General features: G+C 37.2%; 1 protein-coding gene across 3 annotated transcripts in view; it reads right to left on the bottom strand.

Annotated features, from left to right (window-relative positions):
• Window positions 1-25,011, bottom strand: part of CCDC149 (coiled-coil domain containing 149) — a 171,471-nt gene extending 146,460 nt beyond the window's left edge. For all 3 annotated transcript variants that reach the window (XM_074275257.1, XM_074275256.1, XM_074275254.1), the window contains exon 1: window positions 24,831-25,011. In XM_074275257.1, coding sequence (XP_074131358.1) covers window positions 24,831-24,908 — 78 coding nt within the window. In that variant the 5' untranslated portion in view covers window positions 24,909-25,011. The remainder of the gene's footprint in view (window positions 1-24,830) is intronic.
• Window positions 25,012-25,494: the final 483 nt, after the last annotated feature.

Consider the following 25,494-nt stretch of genomic DNA (forward strand, 5'->3'; position numbering starts at 1 on the left):
CTAAATTATAACCAAAAGGAAGGAGGTATCAAGAACCCCAGGAAGATAGTCAAACTCTTGTAAGAGCAAATCCTTCTCAAGGCAGTCAGGTGATTAAAGCAGAGCTTTGAATAGCTCCCTAAGCCAACGTGTTCCTTTTCAAAGCAACCCTACATGAAGAGGCTATTTTATAAAAAATGGTTTTCAAGTGGGCTGTGCTATAGAATTCCTGTCGAACCACCAAATTTAGCTGCGTGTGCCCCTCCAGCCTTCCCACAGTTCCTTTCCTTAGTGCCTCAGGTCCCTCCTGGGGAAGGAGTGTATTCCGGCCCTAAAGCTTTGCTTGATGGGGAAAAGCCCATCATCCCCATACCTGCACAGCCTGGACATCTATTTTAATCTAACTCAATTCCTTCCTTTTTCCCCATGAATAAAACTTCATTTCAGAAGAAGAATAGCACCTAAAGAACCTTTCTAAACATCTCACCCTTTCCCCCCCATCTATAATATTCTATCTCTAGCCAGGGAATCTGAAACTGTCAGGTACATTGTTCCTCAAGATTTACTGTTAGCAGGAGAGCTCTTTGAAAGGATTCTATTACATCTTTATGTCTTTGTACATAAACTAGGTCCTCTCTAAAATCCGTTGCAAAAACTTCAAGTAGAAAATTTTCCTGCGAGTCAGATTTCATTGGAGCCTTTTAGAAATAATTAAATAAATTCAATATATATTTTTTTTCCTCCTGAAAAGGATTGTCCCATCAAGTCTATCTCTTACATGGAGCAGTTGGCAGCTAGGTGGCACAATGAATACAGTGATGGACCTGGAATGAAGAAGACTGGAGGTCAGTTTCCACCTCAGATCCTTCCTAGTTGTATAGTCCCGGGCGGGTGACTTACTCTTTGGAGGTAGTTAGTATGAAAGTGATGGGTGAGCTTTCACAATGTGACTAATGTGGAAATATATTTCATATGATTATACACGTATAACCTATATCAGACTGTTTGCTGTTTTTGAGAGGGGGGAAGAAGGCAGGGAGAGAGAAAACAATTAGAATTCAAAATCTCATAGAAGTGAATGTTGAAAACTAAAATAAAGAAAAACAAAGTGATGGGTAAGTTTGACAAGGCAGGAGTGACAGAGGACAGAGGTCCAGCCAATGACAAGTTATATCTTCCATACCACACACCCTCTTACCCAGATAGGGGACCCTGCTTGTAGTCAGGGAAAATCAAGGGTTGCTTATTTCTCTTTCTTTCTTTTCTTCCTTCCCTTTCCTCCCCTTCCTTCCTTCCCTACCTACCTCTTCCTCTTTCTTTCTTTCTTTCTTTCTCTCTCTCTCTCTCTCTCTCTCTTTCTTTCTTTCTTTCTTTCTCTCTCTCTTTCTATCTTTCTTTCTCTCTCTCTTTCTATCTTTCTTTCTTTCTCTCTCTCTTTCTATCTTTCTTTCTTTCTCTCTCTCTTTCTATCTTTCTTTCTTTCTCTCTCTCTTTCTATCTTTCTTTCTTTCTCTCTCTCTTTCTATCTTTCTTTCTTTCTCTCTCTTTCTATCTTTCTTTCTTTCTCTCTCTTTCTATCTTTCTTTCTTTCTCTCTTTCTTTCTTTCTCTCCCTCTCTCTTTCTATCTTTCTTTCTCTCTCTCTCTTTCTATCTTTCTTTCTTTCTCTCTCTCTTTCTATCTTTCTTTCTTTCTCTCTCTCTTTCTATCTTTCTTTCTTTCTCTCTCTCTTTCTATCTTTCTTTCTTTCTCTCTCTCTTTCTATCTTTCTTTCTTTCTCTCTCTCTATCTTTCTTTCTTTCTCTCTTTCTATTTTTCTTTCTTTCTCTCTCTCTTTCTATCTTTCTTTCTTTCTCTCTCTCTTTCTATCTTTCTTTCTCTCTCTCTTTCTATCTTCTTTCTTTCTCTTTTTCTTTCTTCTTTGCTGAGGCAATTGAGGTCAAGTGACTTGCCTAGGGTCACACAGCTAGGAAGTGTTAAGTGTCTGAGACTAAATTTGAACTCAGTTCCTCCTGACTTCAGGACTGGTGCTCTATTCATTGCGCCACCTGGCTACCCCGAGAGTTGCTTATTTCTAGCTGGAACAGTGGATAGCTCTCTGAATCTGGAGTGAAAAGAACCTGAGTTCAATTCTGGCCTCAAAAACTTTCTAGTGATATGACCCCATTCAAGTCACTTAACCTGTTTCCTCATCTGTAAAATGGAGATTAATAAGAGCACCTCCTTCCTAGCATTATGGTGAGAATCAAATGAGATAATTGTAAAGTACTTAGCACAGTGTCGGCACATACTTAGCATAAATATTAAAATATATAATTTATACTTAAATATAAATAAATGTTATCATTATTATTATTTCCAGGCCGTGATCTGTCTCTTCTTCATCTGACCTCAAGTTCATAGGCTTATAGAATTTATAGCAAGAAAGGCTCCTAATGTCATCTAATCAAATCCTAGATGAAGAAAATGAGACCTAGAGAGTTTAAGGGACTTACTTGATGCTAGTTAAAGCAACTCTGAATTGTGGGTGGGCGTGGTCCTTAATGCAGAGTCCTTAATCTATTGGCAAACCGCTCCTCCACCATCAGGGTAGCAGGGTTTCCACAGTCTGCCAACACTGGACCAATTTTCTGGTCGGCTCCTTTGCCACCTCATGGTCCACAATGGTTAGATTATGAGTGTGAATTAAGACAGAGAATTAGTCCACAGAGGTTCAAAGAGATAGGGAAGAAGATAATGGCGGTCAGAACATAGTTATAGCCGCCCCCCTGCCGTCTGTTGGCATCTCATCCGTTACTGGCAGGAACCTCCCTTTACAACAAAAGCCTTTAGGGTATTTGGGCAGGATGCCCCTTCAGCACTAGGGTTTCAAGGATAGATTGGTGCATTAAGCAGACTAACGCATAGCCAAGTCTCCAGGACCCTAGTGACATAGAAACCTGGACCCAATGATCCTATTATCCTGCTTGCCCACACAGCTGCAATTAGGAGAAGCACTGAATGCTCTTGCCACATTTCCCAGTTCCTGTGTGACCTATTGTGAGGGATGCTTTTCGGTGTCCCATTCCCATTTGATTAGAGAGACAGGAGATTTACGACAGCACTGAACTCCCAGGTTGACCCTCCCACTGTGTGAAGGACTGGAGAGAATAAAAATTATCTCCCAACTTGAAAAGGTTGTTTTGCCTTGGGAAATGAGAAGTGATTAATATGCTATATTCTGTGATACCTATGACGGACGTTTCTTGTTTGGGCCCTGCGCTTCCTAATTTAATTAAATTGTATGAAGCCAAGGTCTAAGTGAATGGTAATGTCTTGGGTCCACCAATGGGAATGGCCAGGAGATTGGGGTACGGGGACAGTGATTAAAAGATAAATCCGAAACTACGCCTAGTAATAACAGGAATTAATAGAGTGCTGGGTGACTGACAGTCAATCTGCAGGATCCTTCTCTGTCACCTGTCACCAATCCTGCCTGCAAGCAGGTCCAAACGTTACGTTTAGCAGGATGTATGTGAATAGCGTCTTTAGAAGCTCTTGGTGGGGGAGTGGTACTTAGCCCAATCCTACTTCCGTTGGCAAGTTCGATTTCCAGAGCAAGTCTGCGAATTGTGTTCAGGCTTCCAGGGCCATCTCCAGTCATCCTGATTGATATCTTGCCTCTGTACACAGATGGCTCCGGAGGAGAAAGGAAGGCTGATGACTTTGCGTAGCCCTCCCTCACCATGCTGTAAACAGATGGGAAATAGTCACCGAATACCTGTGCAGGCTCCAAAATCCACGTGGGAGCTTGTGTCACGGTGCACCCAGCCTCCCACTCAGCCTCCTTCAGATATCACGCAGCTTACTTATAGGATATGGCCCCAAATTAGATTATAAGTTTCTTGCAGGCAAGGACTATATATTATGATGCTTTTGTGTCCCTGTGCCATTGTTGAATATTCAGAATATATTTATTGATCGAGCTTCAAGAAATTATTAATTTTTTTCCTACTCCAGTTAGAGTGCTCCTAATTTACTATATAATATCTAGTTTTGTATTCTAGGATCATCCATTCTTGTAATACGTCTGGTCCAGCCCTGCACGATGAGGTAGAATAAATACCCCAAGGCCAAAAGAAAGATTTCTAAAGCTGTCTTCTTGTCATTACACAAAGCACACCGGAGACAGTTTGTCCAGAAGGTGAATATGTCCTAGAACAGCCGGCTCAGCTCTCACTCAATGTGTAAGGACATCACCACCCCTTGCTCTTAGCTGACAGGTTAATACCGGCTGAAAGTGGAAATTGCACCGATAGCCGACAGCATCTGCTAGTCAGCTAGAGTGCATAGTAGGGACTTGCTACCTCCTGGGCACCTTGAAAGTAATAGTCGTTCATTTTGTCAACATAATTTCCCAACTCCCTGTTCATTGTTCGAATATATCTGCTATCTGAGCAGGAGGGAAAATACCCAACACCAGTGTCTCTCCCTTCCATGCTCCAATGAAGATTTTTGTCCTTATTCAAAGCTGGCCTAGAACTAGCTGATACATGACTTCTGTCTTCTCCAAACTGATTGTCAAGCTGTCATGCTCTGCTGATTCTGAAAAATGTTCCATAATCTGTTGCATTTTTTTCTTGTATGAATGCTCCCAAGGCACTGTCATCAGCATACTGCAGCTTAGGAAAGACTGTGTCTAGAATTTTTACAGAGCCTCAGAGCCTACTGAAAAAGAGAATTCTGGATAGATAAGAAAGTCGCTGAACAGTCCTCCCTTCAAAATGGAATCACCATTGCCCTCCTCTTCCTCATTTCTATCAATCACTTTTTATGGATCAGTGTCCAGCAATATTTGAAAAATAAACAACTATCAGAGAAGTGACTTCTTGGTCTCTCCCAGATAGAGGGATCATACGTGATCAGGGATTGGGGGTGGACTCTCTCAGTTCCGGTTTTTACAAAGCTATTCATCTAAATCAGAAGCGTGTAGGAGTGTCTTGTTTCACACTGGTATCAGATTGCATTGAGTTTTGTATTATATTATCTGACAAAGAAAACACGCTTTGTTTCTCAAATGGAGTTGCTCCCTGTGCTCATCTGTTTTGAGTGTTTGTGATTTCTGCAAGTATTCTACAAAAGAAGCCAAGATTCTTGGCCTCTTTGGAATGACTGTTTTCCATTTTGCCTAAAGAGGGGTCCACCAAGGTACCTTCTTTCATTCATCTGTCCATCCACTCGTTCTACAAATATTTACAAAATACCTACTATGTGCAAAGTACTCTGCTAAGCACCAGAAAATCCAAAAGCAAACAGGATCCAGATCCAGGATCTTCAAGGCACTTATAGGATAGTAGGAAAGGTGACACCGACACAAATAAATATAAAAAATATGATACAAGGTTTATATGAGAGCTCCAGAGTGTCAGGCTGTCAAGGGGGGGGAGCTAAATCCCAGATGCAGGGAACCAAGCAAGACATTATGAAAGAGGTGACATTTGAACTGGGATTTGGAGGATGGGTCCAGATGGGATGAGAAAGCAGTCCAGATGCAAGGAATGGTACAAGAAGATGGAAATGAACCTCATGAATTTAGTGGGATGGTAAGTTGTCCATGACCAGAGCACAGACTAAATGAAGGGGCATAGCTTTAAGTCCCAGCTTTCTTCTAGAATGTGATAAAGAAACAACGTCCACCTTGGAATCGTGTCCATTATTCACGCGTCTCCCTAATTTCCAAGGAACGGAAGCCAGGAAAAGCATGGGAAGCCTTGACCTTTGTAAGACCAACCCATAGAGAATGCTCCTCACAGCCAGTCTCTGGCGGTGTGTGGACAGCATGCTGAGAGGTTTTTCAGCTCGAATGGTTTATCTTCCTGCTTCTCTGCGAGCACAGGCTCTCTTGAGATTGGCTTTGAATCATGATAGGGAGGTTTAGTCTTAGGGACCATGAAATCCAGCTGTGCTCTGAATTAGTTTTCAAAGCAAACTCCTACAGCACTGGGGAGCATCACTAGGACCCAAGAGGGTCCCAAACAGAATCACTGCACTTTACATTTCGGTAGCTGCTTAGACTTTTCAGATGATTTTCCCTTGGCATTATCTCCTTGATGCAGTAGCTCTGCAAAACGAGGATACCTGATTTTGTACCCACTTTACAAAACTGAATAAAGACCGTAGAATCAAGTACTGAAAGGGGCATTGGGAAGCATCATCTGGTCTGATGTTTCTTATTTGGATACGGTGATCACACTTCAACGAACAACATATCCCACGACCTGAGGTTAAACAGCCAGAAGATGCAGCATATAGAGAATGGCACTTTTGAATAAGGAAGAATGGAGTTCAATTCTTGCTTCAGATACTTACTAGCTAGGAAGTCATTAAAAAAAAAAAAAAACTGTTTGCCTCAGTTTCCCCACTTGTAAAACAAGGATAATAATGGGACCTACCCCCCCCCCGAAGTTATGGTGAAGATCAAATGGTATTACATCACCTATCTATTTATCTACATGTGTATTTATGCATATATATGTATGCACATATACACAAACACGCAGAGAAATATACATATATATTATGCTTTGCAAACCTTAAAACACTTTATTGATGTTAGCTGTTATTAGTAAATAAAAGATATCTAACAAAATTGCAGCTGACCAAATCTGTAACTTTCCATTCCTCCATCTAGCTTTTTAATAGAAAGGAAGAAAGCAGGCTTTAACATCAATCTTCAGCAACCAGCACTAGTCATTATATTTGATCTGAACTCTACTATGTTTTATTATCATCTTTATTTATATTCTTTTAGTCACTGATTCTAATATTCTATTGAACACACACATATACCCACATATACATGTGCGGGCCACACACACACACACACACACACAGAGTTTTTTAAGTTCATAGGATCATAGATTTAAAAAAAAAAAAAAAGAAAACCTTAATATTCTGTATGAAGAAACTGAGACCTCCTATACCTTCTCAGGGCTCCCTAGCTACTTCAGATTCCTTGTTTCTTATCCTAATAATTAATATTCCATATCATTCTACACCCTAATTTGTGCGACCCGTTCCTAATCACCACACATGTGATATGCTTGTATTTTTTTACTCGTCTAAGTATCTTGATGGATATTGGAGCCTTCCATCACTGACCCCCTTGGGATATTAACACAGAGTTCAGCTCTCTTATTTTTACACGTGAGGAATCTAAGTCCCGAAGAATTAAGCACTTTGCCCAAAAGGCTAAATGTTGAGACAAAAAAAAAAAAAGGAGAATTTTTGTTTTCTGGATCTAAACCAAGTGAGTTAGCCAGTGGGATCAGACCCAGGATTAAACCACAAGGACTGCAGTTTGCCTAAAAGGTCCCAGCACATGCTTCATCCCAGATTTGCAGCAAAGCTGCCCCAGAGCCTATTATCATTCTGGGTTTTGCATTTCTACTTTTTGCTTGGGCTGTGGGGAAGCCATTGAAGGGTTGATGTCATTTACTTTTAAGCAGCTTCTTCTTTCAAGAGAAAGAGGTCGTTAGGGGACCCTTAAGGGACAGAAAGACAGAGAGGGCAGAAGTCAGGCTAAAGAACAAGGGAAAGGCGGGAGCCACTTTATTTATATAACATTTGATTTTGTGGGTAAGAGACTGTTAAATTGAAATAGGGACTTATGGTCGGTGACTCAATTGTGTCTTATTCTGAGTCCTCAAACTCCGTAAATAAATACAGATCCCCAGAGAGGATTTTCCTTTGCTCAAATGTGTATTCCTGGTGAGCAGCAGTAATCCCCCTGTACTGGCCCTGGGCCTTCTACAAACTAAATTTAGAAAAATTAAATTACAACCCAGCACCGTAGCTCTTGAAATGAAACATATATAGCAGAGCAGCTGGAGACACTAGGGAAAATGCCAAGAAAACAGAAGTGCCAGGACCAGGTGATCAATCTCACACTTTTGAAATAAAAAAAGACAAGGGTCTTGTTCACTGGGGAAGAAATGGGATTGGATGAACAAATTTAGATGGGTCAGAACAATGATAGGGGGGAAGGAGCGGCCCTCTAATTATGGCTCTGAGCTCCAACCGGGCATGAAAGAAGTCAGAGCAAACCTAATTTCAGAGAAAGTCATTCCCAAATGTGGTCGTGTCCAATGTCTTGTGCGTAGTGAAGAGCGGTGAGTCAGCAAGTAAAGAAATAGAAAAAAATAATAATCTTCCATTGCTAATGAGGTGTTACAGGAGTGCTAGATTTGGAATCCTAACTGGGCTGCTTCCTAGACCTTAGGCAATCGTTTCCTTTATCTCAGCTTCTGTTTCCTCATTTCCAAAGCCCCTTTCAGTTTTCATTCCTATGCTCCTATGCACCGTGCATCGTCTGTCTGCACAATCATGTCAGTTGTATCCAATTCTTCCTGACCCCCATTTGAGGTTTTCTTGGCAAAAATGTTGGACTGCTTTTCCATTTCCTTTTCCAGCTCATTTTCCAGATGAGGGAACTGAGGCAAACAGCATTAAGTGACTTGCCCAGGATCACACAGCTAGTAAATGTTTGAGCCCAGCTTTGAATTCATGAAGATAAATCTTCCTGATTCTAGATCCAGTCCTAGCCGTCTCTCATGTATTGTATTTAACCCACCAAAAAATGATGGGGTCTCAGGAATAATCATCAGGTCAAAGAATTCGAGTTGGAAAGGAGAGCCTTTAGCGATTATTAGTTCTCCCTCACCCGCTCTTAGAAAACAAGTGACCATTTTACCTTTAAACCAAGGACTTAGACATATATGTTTAAATGAAATATACCAAGAAACCATCCTTAGAAAATAGTTGCTAAGTGACACTCTTGTCACTTATCTGCCAGAAACTTTATTCTGACAGGTTATCTTCAATAACAATCGACATTTGTCAAGGGCTTTGACATTTGCAGATAGATTTCATAACATTATATCATTTGAGTCTTGCAATAAGTCAATGAGAAAGGTTCTGAAGGAGGTATTAGCATCATTTTACAGATGAGAAAACTGAGGTTTTGAAATGACTGGTTCAGGGTCACATGGCTACTAAGTGTCTGAGGCTGAATTGGAATACAAGTCTTCCTGACTCCAAACTCACTACCTCCATCTGCCTCTGATTTTACCTATACTACTCAACAATCCCATACAATGAAAAATAACAATATTTAGTTTTTCCCTTTTGAGTGAGGATTTATACCTTTTGGTCCAAGCTGCTAATTTTTTGTTAGTGTTCTCATTTGGTTTCAAATACAATTTTTAGCTCTTTTTTTCACCCTTGCCTCTTACAGGAATTCTTGGAGTTGTTCCCAAAATCTGTTTTCTTTGAGATTTGATTCTCTCTAGAGATTTTTTGGAGTCATTTTCTTCCTCCTGGTTTATATATTGGGTATCCCTGTTATCACTAATAGTCTTTACAGTGGGATTCTTTTGTTTTGTTGAGTTCTAGTATTTTTCAGGACTTCAGAATTGATATAAGGACTGACCTCCTGCCTCTGTACCTGCCTGCCTCATCCTCAGTGTTCACAGTTGCCCATCTCCCTGTGACTATCTGGGCTGGAAATAGAATTCTCTTGGATGGTTTTCTTGGATTTGTTGATTAGAGTAGCATGTTTTCCAGATTTTTGTGAAGGAGTTATGTTGGGAAGCTAAGCCATATTTTTTTCTTACTATTTAGTCATTTTGGCTTTTTCCATCTAATTATTTTTCAATATATTTTAGGTCATGGACTGGTGGTTTTTTAAGAAAATCTGAAAATCCTTTAGAGGTTTATTTAGTACTAGGTATACTTAAATTGAGAAACTCATGAGGATAATGGCAAAGTTGTATTTTTGAAGAAATGTTTCTTGAGTTTACATTAAGAAAAAGGCACCATATTTACAATTCTTCTCTGTTCTCTTCAGCATCTAACATAGTGCTGAGGCAAAATGGTTCAGTAGAAAGTAGAGTAAATTTGGAGGCAGAGGGACCCGAGTTTGAATTCTGATTCTGCATTTATGATTCCTTGGATAAATAACTTCTCTGGGCCTCAGATTCCTCATCTGCAAAATGACAGGATTAGATTAAATGATCTTTATGGTTCCTTCCAGTGCTAAGTTTATGATCCAATGAATGAGTGAATGAAAAAAGTATTAAATGCCAAACATGGGAGATACCAATACAAAAACAATGGCAATCCTTGTCCTGGAGGAGTTATATTCTAAAGGGGAACAATATACAGATGTGAGTAGTGAGTTCAGAATGGGGATGAGGAGAGCATTCCATGATTTAAAATCAGAGGGATAATTTGTCCTTGAAAGTTACAGGAATGATAAGTAGAGCAATTGGGGAACAGATTGGCACATCCCATCCAGGCACAATGGTGTAGCTGTTTTGATTGTCCTTCCCAGAACCAAAGGGTGTGGGGAACAATTGGAGGGAGGGGAACAAGGTAGACTTATGATTTACATATTCATGAAACAGTGTTTCTGAACAGAGAATCATCAGTAAGAAGAGTGATATGGTCTCTAGGGAATGAATGATTGACAGGCTGCTTAAAGGTTGCTTCCTTTTCACTTAGTAAATAACTTTAAAAGCTTTAGTTAACCTCTAATGACCAGTGAAGCTCAATTAAGTACATTTTCCCCAGTTAAAAAGTTTAAAATGAGACTCTTAAAGGACCAAAGTTAATTTTTTCATCAAGACCAAGTATCCATTACCAGAGTTTCCAACACCATTCTTTGGAGGAGGAGAAAAGATTCTTTGGTTGTCTCTGACTCCAGGGTGATCAGGTTGGCAAATATATTTGCCTTTGGATGAGGGCGGGAAATGGCAAAAGATTTTTCTTTAGAGAAAAAATAGAGGGTCTGCTTTTCAATATTTCTCCTTGTAACCTTGACTATTTTTAAAAAATAATCACTAGTGGTGTGAGCCTGAGCAAGTCATGTAAACTCTTGTCTGCCTCAGTTTCTTCAAACATAAAATGAGTTTATAATTACAAGTATCTCATGGGGTCAAATGAGAGAATATGTGTATTGTACTTAGTAGTATGCCTGATACATAGTAGGTACTTTATAGATGCCTTTTTCCTTCCTTTCCTTTAATTACCTAGTGAGTCTTAGGTTTTCTTCCTCTCCACCCTCTCTTCTCTCTAAACCAGGTTCCTTCATGTTACCCTTTTATAACCTGTATTTATAACCTGTTTGCAGCAATTAGTCATCAAAGGAAATAAATATTAATCTTTTTGCCTATATATCCATTGTTTCAGGGAGACAAACTAGTTTACTACTCTACTATAACAGAAAGATAAAAACAGTGCTTCTGCCAACCATCATGTGCCAGCAGGGTCTCTAGGGCTTATACCAAGGGATATTGTCTATTTCCTATTACCAAAATGTGTAGCTGGGTGGCCAGGACATTGAGTTAGTCCATCACTGTGTCGGGATGTAATGATCGCTGTAGATGGGTAGTGAGAGGGGCCCACAACAGAACAGAAAGAAGATTGCATTTGTCCCATTATAAAACACTTTCAACAATCCCAAGCTGCTCTTAGCCTCATGACTTTCATATTCTCCCAAGAATGCTTTATGATGACAAAACCTGGGACACTCAGATCCTCGAAGAATCCAAATTGTGGTTCACTCAAAGGACAATGGAGATTCACACACTGAGCATAAATGGTCTATAGCATATTGCCAAAGATGACTTACATGAGAGAAGTGCTAGAGAAGATAGCCTGGGGGGAAATAAAGAGTGTCAGAAGAAAACGTTTGCCCTTCATTGAGCCAGACTTAGACAGCAGATGGAGAGCCTGCAAGCTGTACTGGCACCCACAAAACCCTAAAACTCATCAAAGAGGGCCCCTGAGCACTCGATATTCCATATAGTATTTAGAGGAGGATAGAGACAAGAATTACATAGCATGGGGAGGCCTAAGAAGGATTACACATGATGACAAGATCATGACTTGAGGGTGACACAGGGTGCCTCAAAAGTCTTTGGACTTTGGGAATACTCTGCATCCACAGTATTCCCTCACAATCCTCTGAAGTAGATAGTGCTAATATTGCTATTCCCATTTTACAGATAAAGAAGCTGAGGCTCAAAAAAAGTTTGAATTCAATGAATTTTTTTCCAAAAATATAACCTCCTTGTTGGGCTTAGCATATTACCTCTGTTTCTCCGCAAAAAAAAACACTCTTCTTATTGGGCTTAGCATATTATCTGTTTCCCCAAAAATTATGCTTTCATTATTGGGCTTAGCATATTACCTCTGTTTCCCCCCAAAATATATACTCTCCTTATTGGGCTTAGTATATTATCTTCCCCAACCCAAAAAAAAACACTCTTCTTATTGGGCTTAGCATATTATCTGTTTACCCCCAAAAAACACTCTTTTTATTGGGCTTAGCATATTATCTGTTCCCCCCAAAAACACTCTTCTTATTGGGCTTAGCATTTTATCTGTTCCCCCCCAAAAAACACTCTTCTTATTGGGCTTAGCATATTATCTCTGTTTCCCCCCAAAAAACACTTTTCTTATTGGGCTTAGCATATTATCTCTTACCCCCAAAAAAACACTCTTCTTATTGGGCTTAGCATATTATCTCTGTTCCCCCCCAAAAAACACTCTTTTTATTGGGCTTAGTATATTATCTCTGTTCCCCCCAAAAATACTCTTCTTATTGGGCTTAGCATTTTATCTGTTTCCCCCAAAAAACACTCTTCTTATTGGGCTTAGCATTTTATCTGTTTCCCCCAAAAAATACTCTTCTTATTGGGCTTAGCATATTATCTCTCTTCCCCCCAAAAAAACACTCTTTTTATTGGGCTTAGCATATTATCTGTTCCCCCCCAAAAAACACTCTTATTATTGGGCTTAGCATATTATCTGTTCTCCCCAAAAAACACTCTTCTTATTGGGCTTAGCATTTTATCTGTTTCCCCCAAAAAACACTCTTCTTATTGGGCTTAGCATATTATCTCTGTTCCCCCCCAAAAAACACTCTTTTTATTGGGCTTAGCATATTATCTGTTCCCCCCCAAAAAACACTCTTCTTATTGGGCTTAGCATATTATCTGTTCCCCCCCAAAAACACTCTTCTTATTGGGCTTAGCATATTATCTCCGTTTCCCCCCAAAAAAACACTCTTCTTATTGGGCTTAGCATATTATCTCTTACCCCCCAAAAAACACTCTTCTTATTGGGCTTATCATATTATCTCTGTTCCCCCCCAAAAAACACTCTTTTTATTGGGCTTAGCATTTTATCTGTTCCCCCCAAAAAACACTCTTCTTATTGGGCTTAGCATATTATCTCTCTTCCCCCCAAAAAAACACTCTTTTTATTGGGCTTAGCATATTATCTGTTCCCCCCCAAAAAACACTCTTATTATTGGGCTTAGCATTTTATCTGTTCTCCCCAAAAAACACTCTTCTTATTGGGCTTAGCATTTTATCTGTTTCCCCAAAAAAACACTCTTCTTATTGGGCTTAGCATATTATCTGTTCCCCCCAAAAAAACACTCTTCTTATTGGGCTTAGCATATTATCTGTTCCCCCCAAAAACACTCTTCTTATTGGGCTTAGCATATTATCTGTTCCCCCAAAAAATACTCTTCTTATTGGGCTTAGCATATTATCTGTTCCCCCCAAAAAAACACTCTTCTTATTGGGCTTAGCATATTATCTGTTCCCCCCAAAAACACTCTTCTTATTGGGCTTAGCATATTATATCTGTTCTCCCCAAAAAAACACTCTTCTTATTGGGCTTAGCATATTATCTCTTACCCCCCCCAAGAAAACACTCTTCTTATTGGGCTTAGCATATTATCTGTTCCCCCCAAAAACACTCTTCTTATTGGGCTTAGCATATTATCTGTTCCCCCCAAAAACACTCTTCTTATTGGGCTTAGCATATTATCTGTTCCCCCAAAAAATACTCTTCTTATTGGGCTTAGCATATTATCTGTTCCCCCCAAAAACACTCTTCTTATTGGGCTTAGCATATTATATCTGTTCTCCCCAAAAAAACACTCTTCTTATTGGGCTTAGCATATTATCTCTTACCCCCCCCAAGAAAACACTCTTCTTATTGGGCTTAGCATATTATCTGTTCCCCCCCAAAACACTCTTCTTATTGGGCTTAGCATATTATCTGTTCCCCCCAAAAATACTCTTCTTATTGGGTTTAGCATATTATCTGTTCCCCCCAAAAAACACTCTTCTTATTGGGCTTAGCACATTATCTGTTCCCCCCAAAAACACTCTTCTTATTGGGCTTAGCATATTATCACTCTTCTTATTGGGCTTAGCATATTATATCTGTTCTCCCCAAAAAAACACTCTTCTTATTGGGCTTAGCATATTATCTGTTCCCCCCAAAAAAACACTCTTCTTATTGGGCTTAGCATATTATCTGTTCCCCCCAAAAATACTCTTCTTATTGGGCTTAGCATATTATCTGTTCCCCCCAAAAAAACACTCTTCTTATTGGGCTTAGCATATTATCTGTTCCCCCCAAAAACACTCTTCTTATTGGGCTTAGCATATTATATCTGTTCTCCCCAAAAAAACACTCTTCTTATTGGGCTTAGCATATTATCTCTTACCCCCCCCAAGAAAACACTCTTCTTATTGGGCTTAGCATATTATCTCTTACCCCCCCCCAAGAAAACACTCTTCTTATTGGGCTTAGCATATTATCACTCTTCTTATTGGGCTTAGCATATTATATCTGTTCTCCCCAAAAAAACACTCTTCTTATTGGGCTTAGCATATTATCTCTTACCCCCCCCAAGAAAACACTCTTCTTATTGGGCTTAGCATATTATCTGTTCCCCCAAAAAATACTCTTCTTATTGGGCTTAGCATATTATCTGTTTCCCCCCAAAAATATACTTTCCTTATTGGGCTTAGCATATTATCTTTCCCCCAAAAAAACCACTCTTCTTATTGGGCTTAGCATATTATCTCTGTTCCCCCCAAAAAACACTCTTCTTATTGGGCTTAGCACATTATCTGTTTCCCCCCCAAAATATACTTTCCTTATTGGGCTTAGCATATTACCTCTGTTTCTCCCCCCAAAAAAACCACTCTTCTTATTGGGCTAGTGGTTTTCCATCACTAATGGATGGAGTTCTCCCTAGCTTCCTTTTGGGTAAGTAAATTTCCATAGACTCCCAATTGCTATTCTTTTCTTTTACCTGAAGACCCCTATTTATGCTTATGTCACATGAGCCGTTGAAGTGTTGGATTTTTAGCACCAGGCTCTTTGTGGTGTTCAGGTATTTCGTATGCACTTATATCTTTCCCTCTCTGAACTCGGAATTGTTTCATCTTACTGACACCATCTGTTTCCTCTGCCTAAGCCAATTTGTAATGGATTTCCAAAGTTGTCTTCTCTAGTCTGCTTCCTGACCTTGTAAATCAGTCTCCCATACAGTACAATAGCAACTGCTTTCTCAAAGTCTGGATAAATTATGTCAACTATTTTCCCTTTATCAATTCAGTAAAGCACTGAAATAATACCAACCCACTCTCCATACCTGATCTTTCTTTACTGAATCTTTCCCTGCTGTCCCCTACTAAATCAGCAGTCCCAGACCGAGACTGCCATCTCAAGCAGGCTTCCATCGCCCATCTTCCCTTCCATTAAAGCCTTTTCAGAAGTCGCCTCAATCTCCCTCCCAGCCCTTCCTAAAATATTGGGAATACTAAAAATTCTCCACCACTGATCTTATGGGTTTCATATAAAAATGCAAAATGCTACCCTTAAAAATTAAAAAGCCAGGGAAGTGCCTTCCCGAGGTTCAATCAGAGTTTAGAAAATTCATTACAATGAAAAGAGAAGAAAGAAATTTTTTTTCAATTTTTTTATTGCTGGTAGTTAGTGTCATTGATGGATCGTGGCGTAGCCATCCGCAATATGGCCAAATAATTTCACTGTATAGGATTTTATATAGCTACAGCTAAAATTCAATGAACTGATTCAGAAGACTCAGTATAAAATATAACAATGACTTAGAGTGCCAAATCAATTTGGGGGTTTGAAGGGATAGGGAGACTGCTTCATTCCCTCCTCCTTCAGGGACATGACTTTAACCAGAATTGTAAATCCCAAGATGTCAGAGTGGTGGGCCCCGGCTCACAGCAGGTGATTTAAGAGACCAGTCCTGAAAACCAGCAAGTGGTTGCAGACATCAACATTAGAAACAGAATGTGCAGAGTGTTGTCCACTGGGAAAAGTTAGGAGGATATTCTTGAAAGTAAATATTGCATTTGGAAACTTGGTTCTAGTCTAATAAACTGATTTGGAAACCAATAAGCTGTGCGACATGGACTAAACCCCCTCATCTCTCTGATTCCATCATCTCATCTGTAAACCCAGAAGCTCGCATTATGTAATCTCTAAGGTCTCTTACTGACTAGACATTTTATTTATCCTTTGATGTTTTCTGAGACTGCTGCTCCATGCTGCTGACAGATATGCTAAAGAGAAAAAGACTTGTGTGTGAAGAAAAGGAAAATCAGGACCTAAAGAAAAAAAAAAAACTACTCTGGATTTGTATAACTATAGTTAGCATTCATAGAAACTTGAATGTTTTACAAACATTATCTCATTTTTTGTCCTCACAATAAATCTGAGATTTGGTATTATTATCATCCCACTTTACAGATGATGAAACTGACTTAAGTAGACAGATTAAGTCACTGTGCCAAGTCACTCAGTTCATAAGGCTGGATTTAAATGTAGGTCTTCTGGATTTCAGATTCAGTACTCTATCCACTGCACCACCTAGCTGCATCACACTGTGATAGTTTCAAGGCGTTTTTCTTTTCAAGGTACACTTGTGAATTTTGATTTTTTTTCTTTCTACATGAACAAAAAAGGGAAAGAAATAATAAAAACACACAGTAATCGGAATTATCATTGAGTCATTTCAGTCACGGCCAGCTCTCCGTGACTCATTTAGGGCTTTCTTGGCAAAGATGCTGGAGTTGTCTGCAAGTTCCTTCTCCAGCTCATTTTACAGAAGAGAAACTAAGGCAAATAGGACGACTCGCCTAGATCACACAGCTAGTAAATGTCTGAACATAGACTGAACTCAAGTCCTCCTGACTTCAGGGCCAGTGCTCCATATACTTCCCTATCTAGATGCCCACTCAGAATTATTACCACTACAGAATAATTAGCTATTGGGAAAGGAGATGGGAAAGAGAGATCTTTAAACAGAATACATTTGAAGGGGAGAGAAGAAGATAAATGGAGACGAGGAGCCTTAATAGTTGCAAAATGTTTTTGCCTTTGAGGGTCTCCACTTAGATGTTGTCCATCATCCAATACAAAGCAAACTATATACTATTAGGAAAGAAGATATGTGCCAGTATGTATAAGAGAGAAAAAAGGATTAAAGAAAATTATAATAGCAGAAGAATGAGGTCCTATGAACGATCACATCTCCAAATGGCATTGTGCTGATTGCATTAAGTTCTACACCATTTTAAATCCAAGAGTTTTCTAAATGAGATATTCTCTCAAGAAAGCTTCCCCTAACCATCCACACAGGGAAAACTAAATGGATAGAGAATGATAATTGTTTAGTATATAATATGTTTAGTCCAATTAGACAGGCAGCTCATGGAATTGGTTCATCAGTACGCATATGCACCTGTACATATGTATGTATATCTACATGTATACACATCTTTTATAGATTTCATATGGACAATAAATTGCAAATGTCTAGAACTGAACCAAAGGAAAAAGTAGGTTACGTGTCCTTTGGGAAATTGTGCAGGGCTTTTAATGATATTATCCACCCACTTGACATAAACCTTATATTTTAAAAAATAGAACCTTCCTGAGATCCTCTGTAGTGGCGAGTCATAGTATATATCATGCAAAATTGGAAGTCAGGCAAAGTCAATGGAGAGATGTTTGTATAAACAAACTGTAGTACCATATTATCAATAAATAAATGTATGGAAGAAGTAATTGAAAGGGTATCATCTCAATTCTGATGGACGTGGCCCTCTCCGACAATGAGATGAACCAAATCAGTTCCAGTAGAGCAGTAATGAACTGAACCAGCTACACCCAGTGAAAGAACTCTGGGAGATGACTATGAACCACTACATAGAATTCCCAATCCCTCTATTTTTGTCCGCCTGCATTTTGGATTTCCTTCATAGGCTAATTGTACACTATTTCAAAGTCTGATTCTTTTTGTACAGCAAAATAACTGTTTGGACATGTATACATATGTTGTATTTAACTTATACTTTAACATATTTAACATGTATTGGTCAACTTGCCATCTTGGTGGGGGGGAAGGAGGGGAAAAATTGGAACAAGGGGTTTGGCAATTGTCAGTGCTGTAAAATTACCCATTCATATATGTGGTAAATAAAAACTATAATTAAAAAAAAAGAACCCAATTAAAGAACATTTTTCACACAAATAAAGACAAATATAAAAAAATGGTGATATATTAATTGCTCATAGATTAGTCAAATCAATATAATAAAATAGCAATTTTACCTTAAAAAAAAGAAAAAAAAAGAAAGGGTATTATCAACGAGGCACTTGATCAGAAAAGCAGGTAAGTCATATATTGAGATAAGAGATAACTGATATGTGATTTCTGTGTGCTTCTTTGGTAATAATGCAATGTCGTAAGGTAGGTCTAGAAGAGGGACCCCAGCAGATGAAAGGATTTATGGATAAAAGAAGAGCTACATAAGCAGAGAGCGTGTGAAAGGATTGTTATTTGCCCCATCAGAAGAGGAGAGACACTGGGGAGAGCACAGGTGCATTCAAGAACAGGAACGTGAATGCAGCCATACTTATTTTGAAAATCTTGGAGACATCACTATCCTAGCCACCTTTCAAGGCTTTGCTTAAATTATTATTTTGTAAATATTTAAAATGTGTTTTCAACTTAAATACAAAATGATCAAAAAATGCCATGTACACAGCAGAACACAAGAGGATTCATTAAAAAGCAATAAAATTCCATTTCAAGAAAACTTGTATATTAAGTACTACACATTGTTTTCTAAGCTGCCCAGCTTCTTTTTTTTTTTTTTTTTTTGTTTTCTTGTAGGTTTTTTCTTCTCTCTTGTGCACCTTTTACTTTATTTTTTTCTCTTTCCTACTCCCAAAGAAAACTATAATAAGTGTGGCTATATATATACACACAGATATTTATAATCATACACATATATACATATAATCATTTGCACAGAGATATGCACATCCATACTATGCTTATTTCTATTTGTCATCTGTTTTTCTGAAGGTGAATAGCATCTTTTTTCATAAGGCCAAGTCTTTCCATGTTTTATGTCATCTCCTACAACACAGCAATATTGCAACTCAATCACATTATTTTTCCCAATTTTCTGCATTTCTTCTATTTTTGACTAAGTCAGTTTTATTAATACAAGAAATTTTCAATTAAAAATTATATTTTGTACTTCAACAATTCTCTCTCCTCATAATATAATTTGAGATCCTTTACTGCTGAATCTACTTTCTTTATATCTTTTCCCCCTGGTTTCTCAGAAGTTATTTCAAATGGACTTTGTTGTTAGTAAGATAATTTTTTAGTAATTTAATTGGGATGACCTTAAATAAGTAGCTTAGTTAAGTAAAATTGTCCTTTAAAAAAAACTTATGTTGGCTTTCCCTGCCCATAAACAATAAATATTATTTCACTTATTTATATCTGATTTTATTTATATAGAAAGTATTTTATATTTATGTTCATGCAGTTCCTACGTCTGTTTTGGCAAGTATATGCTCAGGTATTTAATTCTGTGTAGTTATTTTAATGATTTAAAACTATTGAATATTATTGTTGACATAGCATTTTCTCTCTTGATTAAATCTATTTCAACTTTGATCATGAATACTACTATTTTTTCACATAATAAATTCTACTCCTGCTGATTATTTTATCTTTGTGTATATATCTCTTATTTTTATAATATTTCCTCAAAGTAATATACTGTTGAATTCACATTTTTAATCTGCCGTGGGTAAATTTTTCACATTCTAAGCTACAATTACTTGAAATTGCATATTTTCCTCCTCTCTCTTTTTCCTCACTGTCCTTCTCACCCTTAGATCTCTCACTCCTGTGTTTTACTTCTATCCTCTACTTTGTCCTTTTAATTCTTAATTTATCTACCTTTCTCCTCTCATCTTCTCTCCCCACACTATCCCTTTGCCCTCTTATTTCTTATAGAGTTTAGAAGACTTTATACATACATATACACACACACACATTTCCCTCTTTAATTCATTCCCAATGAGAATAAGGTTCCAGCTGCCCTCCCTTTACTAGCTTCTTCCACATCAATGTTTTTCCTTTTATGTCTCATTCATATGAGGTAATTATTCCTTTTCATCTCTCCCTATATAGTTTTATTTTTTTTTAGAATCACCCCATCTTACTCAGCTTATCCAAAGTCTTTCTTTCAAATTACCCAGACAATGATGACAATAATAAGAGTATTCCTAATATTTTCATATATAAGGAGTAAACAATTTGACTTAGAATTGATCTTTAATGTTTACCTGATATTTATCCTGGGTGTTATATGTTGAGTTTTCCCTTAAGTTCTAGGGGATGTGTCACAAAAATTTGGAAGTCCTTCACTTCATTCATCATCCATTTTTCTTCATTCAGAATTATACTTAACTTTGCTAGGTAAGTTATTCTTGGTTATAACTCCAGCTCTTTTACTTTATGGAATAGAGTAATCCAAGATGGTCTTTCAGCATAGTAACTGCTAGATCTTGTGTAACCCTTATTGGAGTTCCATGATACTAAATTTTTTTCTTGTTGCTTCCAATATTTTCTCCTTAACCTTGTAACTTATGAAACTTGGCTATAATATTGCTGTAAGTTTTCCTCCTGGTATCTCTTTCAAATATTGACCAGTGAAATTTTTTTAAATTTCAGCTTTGCCTTCTTGTTCTGGAAATTCAAGCCAATTTTTTTCAATGATTCCTTAGCATACTCCATCAAGATTCTTTTTTTAAGTGTAATTTTGAGGTAGTCTGATTATTTCTCCTCGATCTGTTGTCTAGATCAGTTGTTTTTCTGATGACATGTTTCACTTTCCCTTCTAGTTTTTTTATCTTTTGATTTTTAAAAAATATTTCTTGGTGTCTCAGAATGTCATTAGCTTTCCCTTGACCACCTCTACTTTTCAAGGAATTATTGTCTTGCTCAAGTTTTGATTTTCTATTTCAAGATGGTTGACTTTCTTTTCATAATTTTCTTGATGTTCTTGTATTTCTCTTATTTTTTTCTAATTATCCTTGATCTTTTAAACTTTTTTTTAAAGACCTTTTTAAGTTCATCCAAGAATTCTTTTTTTCGTTTGGACAATTGGATATTTCTCATTAAAAAAGGAGTGGTGACTTTTAGTGCCAAGATGGCAGAGTGAGGAAGTGACTTCATTGTCTATATTACCTATCATCAAGATATAGTTTTCTTTTTTATCTCTTTTAACTAGATACATTTTTTGCTTTTGGTTGTCCAAGATCTTGATTGCTATATCTGCTTTCTTTGCTTTTGTTTACCTTCCCTTCTCTTTATCTTGTTTGTATCTTTCTGCTTTAAATTGTTTCTTGTAAACAACAAATAATGAGATTCTGTTTTTAATCTATTCTGCTATCCATTTCCATTATATGAATGAATTTATCCTATTCATATTTATAATTATAACTAATTGTGTATTTCCTTCCATGCTATTTTCCATTTGTTTATCCCCTTATTCTCTCATACCCCACCTTTTTCCTTCTCACTCTATATTTGTAATATAATATACCAGAAGGCAAAGAAGTTAGGATTACAACTAATAATCACCTCCCCAGAAAAATTGAATATAATTGTTCAGAGAGAAAAAATGGACATTTAATGAAATGGAGGATTTTCAAGCATTTATAATTAAAAGACCAGAACAGAATAAAAAAGTTTACTTCCAAGTGCAAAACTCAAGGTCATATCAGTACTAAAGATATATGCACGAAATGGCATAGGATCTAAACTTTTGAAGGAAAAGTGGAATGAATTACAAAAGGAAATAGATTTTTAAAAACCAAATCCATACTAGTAGGGAACCTCAAATGTTCTCTTGTTGAACTAGATTAATCTAGCAAAAAATAATCATAAAAGAAATTAAGAAGGTGAATAAATTCTGGAAAAATTGCATATGATAAATCTCTGGAGAAAATTGAATGGTAATAAGAAGGAATACTACTTTTTCTCAGCAGCATATAGTACCTATACAAAAACTGGCCAAGTATTAGGACTTAAAAACCTCACAACCAAACACAGAAAAGCAGAATTTGTAAACATATCCTTTCAGAACATAATGCAATAAACATTACACTCAATTAGCAACAATGGGAAAAGAGATTAAAAATTAATTGGAAATTAAATAATCTAGTTCTAAAAAATAAATGGGTCAAACAACAAAGTGTTGAAACAATGGATAATTTCATTAAAGAAAATGACAACAAAACAACATACTAAAATTTATGGGATGTAGCTAAAGAGATACTTAGGTATTTAGGAGAAAAGTAATCTCTAATTGCTTACATTCATAAAATAAAGGAAAAGCAGATCAATCAGACATACAATTAAAAAAAAGTTAGAAAAAGAACAAATAAAAAAGTCCCAATTAAGAGTCAAACTAAAAATACTGAAAATTAAAGGTGAGATTAATAAAACTGATAGTAATAAATAAAACTAGAAGCTGGTTTTGCAGGAGAAAAATACAATAAAATATATTAACTCATTGAAAAAACAAATTACTAGTATCAAAAGTGAAAGGGGTGAATTCACTACCAATGAAGAGGAAATTAAGACAATTATTAGGAATTATTTTGCAATCATATGCAATGAATTTGACAATCTAAATGAAACAGGTGAATATCTATAAAAATATAAATTACCTAGATTAACAGAAGAAGAAATAAAATATTTAAATAACCCAATCTTAAAAGAAAAAAAAAAGAGATTGAAAAAGCCATCAATGAACTTCCTAAGAAAAAATACCCAGTATCAGATGGATTCACTAAGAACTCTAGCAAACATTTAAAGAACAATTACTCTCCAAACTATATAAATTATTTAGAAAAAAATAGGCAAAGAAGGAGTCCTTACAAATTCCTTTTATGATGCAACTATAGTGCTGATATGAAAACCAGGAAAAGCCAAAACAAAACAAAAAAACTATAGATCAATTTCCCTAATGAATCTTGATGCAGAAAAAAAAAAAATTAAACAAAATACTAGCAAAGAGATTACAGCAAAATATCGTAAGAATCATTCATTATGACGATGTGGGAATTATACCAGGAATGCAAGGCTGGCTCATTATTAGAAAAACTATTAACATAATTGACCATATCAATAACAAAACTAACAGAAATCCTACAATTAGGTCCACAGATGCAGAAAAAAGCCTTTGACAAAATATAACACCCATTTCTACTAAAAAAACACTAGAGAGCAGAGGAATAAATGTAATTTACTCTAAAATGACAAGTAATATTTATCTAAAACCATCATCAAATGTTATCTGTAATGGGGATAAGCTAGACGACTTCTCAATATAATCAAAAGTGAAGCAAATAGGTATTGTCACACCCATTATTTAATATTGTATTAGAAATATTGACTATAGCAATAAGAGAAGAAAAACAAATTAAAGGAATTTCAATAAGCAGAAGGGAAATAAAACGAGCATTCCTTAAAGATGATATGATGTTAAACTTAAAGAATCAACTGAAAAACTATTTGAAATTATTAACAACTGTAACAAAGTTGCAGGATACATAATGAACCCCTACTTCATTAAATGTAAAGGTCTTCTTTCTCAAATATATAGAGAACTGAGTCAAATTTATAAAAATACAAGTCCTTCCTCACTTGACAAATGATCAAAGGAAAAGAGGCAGTTTTTAGACAAGATGGTACCCCAGAATTGTTTTAATTTATATCTCCTTGATCAACAGCGAGTTAGAGCATATTTTCATATGACGATAAATAGCCTTGATTTCTCCTCTAAAAACTGCCTCTTCTTCAGGATGATTTAAGAAAAACCTGGAAAGATTTACAAGAACTGATGCATCATAAAGTGAACAGAACTAGGAAAATGTTGGACGTGGTGACAGGAATATTGTTTCATGCACAGTAGTCAACGATACAATGACCTAACACAACCCTAAAGGACTAACGACGCATGCTATCCTCCAGAGAAAGAACTAAGATTGACCGAGTACAGACTGAGGCTACCTTTCCCTTTCTTTGTTTCATTTTTTCTTTTATTTGAATAGCCTTGTACCAAATGACTAAAGTGGAATACTTTACAAAATTACACATGTATAGCCTATATCTAATTATGTATCATCTCAGGGAGGGAGGAGTAGAAGGAGGAAGGAAAAAATGGATGGAATTTAGAACTCAATGAAGAAATTTTTTGAATTTTAAAAAAAAAAACGAAATGGCTTTCTTAGAACCATTATTTTCTTCCATCCCCATAGTAGCTATCTATCTGTGATTGAGTTCTTTCTCCTTTGCTTACTCATTTTATTTATTCATTTATTTTTGATTTATTATTTTAAAGAAGCTATTAAGATAATCAACGATGCCCCACACTTCAGGTCCTTCTTACTATTATTTTTTGAAGTCTGTGCTGGGGCCCAGCCTCTCCACTCCTAATTCACAGTTAGAATTCCACAAATGATATTGCTCCCTGCAGTCCCTCCAATAGCTGCTAATTACAGCTGTCCCCAGTACCGTGGAACTGCAAGCAGGGACTCTGCTGTTCTGAAAGTATCCCTAACCCTTGATACTGCACTTACCAAGGTGATGTACTGGCTCCTTCCCCCTGCAATCACAGCTTGGGATCTGTTCCCTGGGAGGAGGGTCGTATGCTTCATTAGTCAGCAGAGGTATACTTGGTGTCTGTCCATCAGAGGAAGGTCCTTCAGTCTTCTACTCAGCTATCAGACCCCCCCACTGTTAGTGAGATGAAAGTTTCACAGCCTGAAGCTGCCTTTCCACTCAGCTGCCCCCAAAACTTGTTTGATGCCTCTGCAGAATTGGCCTCCAGGTGTTTGCACTCCACTCAGACTGAACCCCTGCCCCTGTATGTTGGAGTCTTTTCTGGGGTCTTCTGAAATCATCTTAGCAGGACAATTGCTTTGCCCTGTGTTTAATTCTGCTGCTCTGAGGTGATCTGTCTTTTCCTGAAGGAAATTTGGAGAGCTGAAATTTTTCTGACCTCCATCTTTCCCAGAATCCTCACCAGTTTAAATTTGACCTCCCCTAAAAGTCTACAGCTGGATCAATCTTCCCTACTGAGCTCACAGAATTTTGAACTCTCCTTTTGTATCGATCAGTTCTGACTTGTATTCTTTTTATCGGCATATGTGGCTTGCCACTTTGACAAGATTATAAATTCTCTGAGTAGAAGCATCAGGGTTTATTTTACTTTTGTACTTTTCTCCAAAGGGACGTGATGCC

The sequence above is a fragment of the Sminthopsis crassicaudata genome, chromosome 6 (assembly GCF_048593235.1).
Source record: "Sminthopsis crassicaudata isolate SCR6 chromosome 6, ASM4859323v1, whole genome shotgun sequence".
NCBI classification, from domain to species: domain Eukaryota; kingdom Metazoa; phylum Chordata; class Mammalia; order Dasyuromorphia; family Dasyuridae; genus Sminthopsis; species Sminthopsis crassicaudata.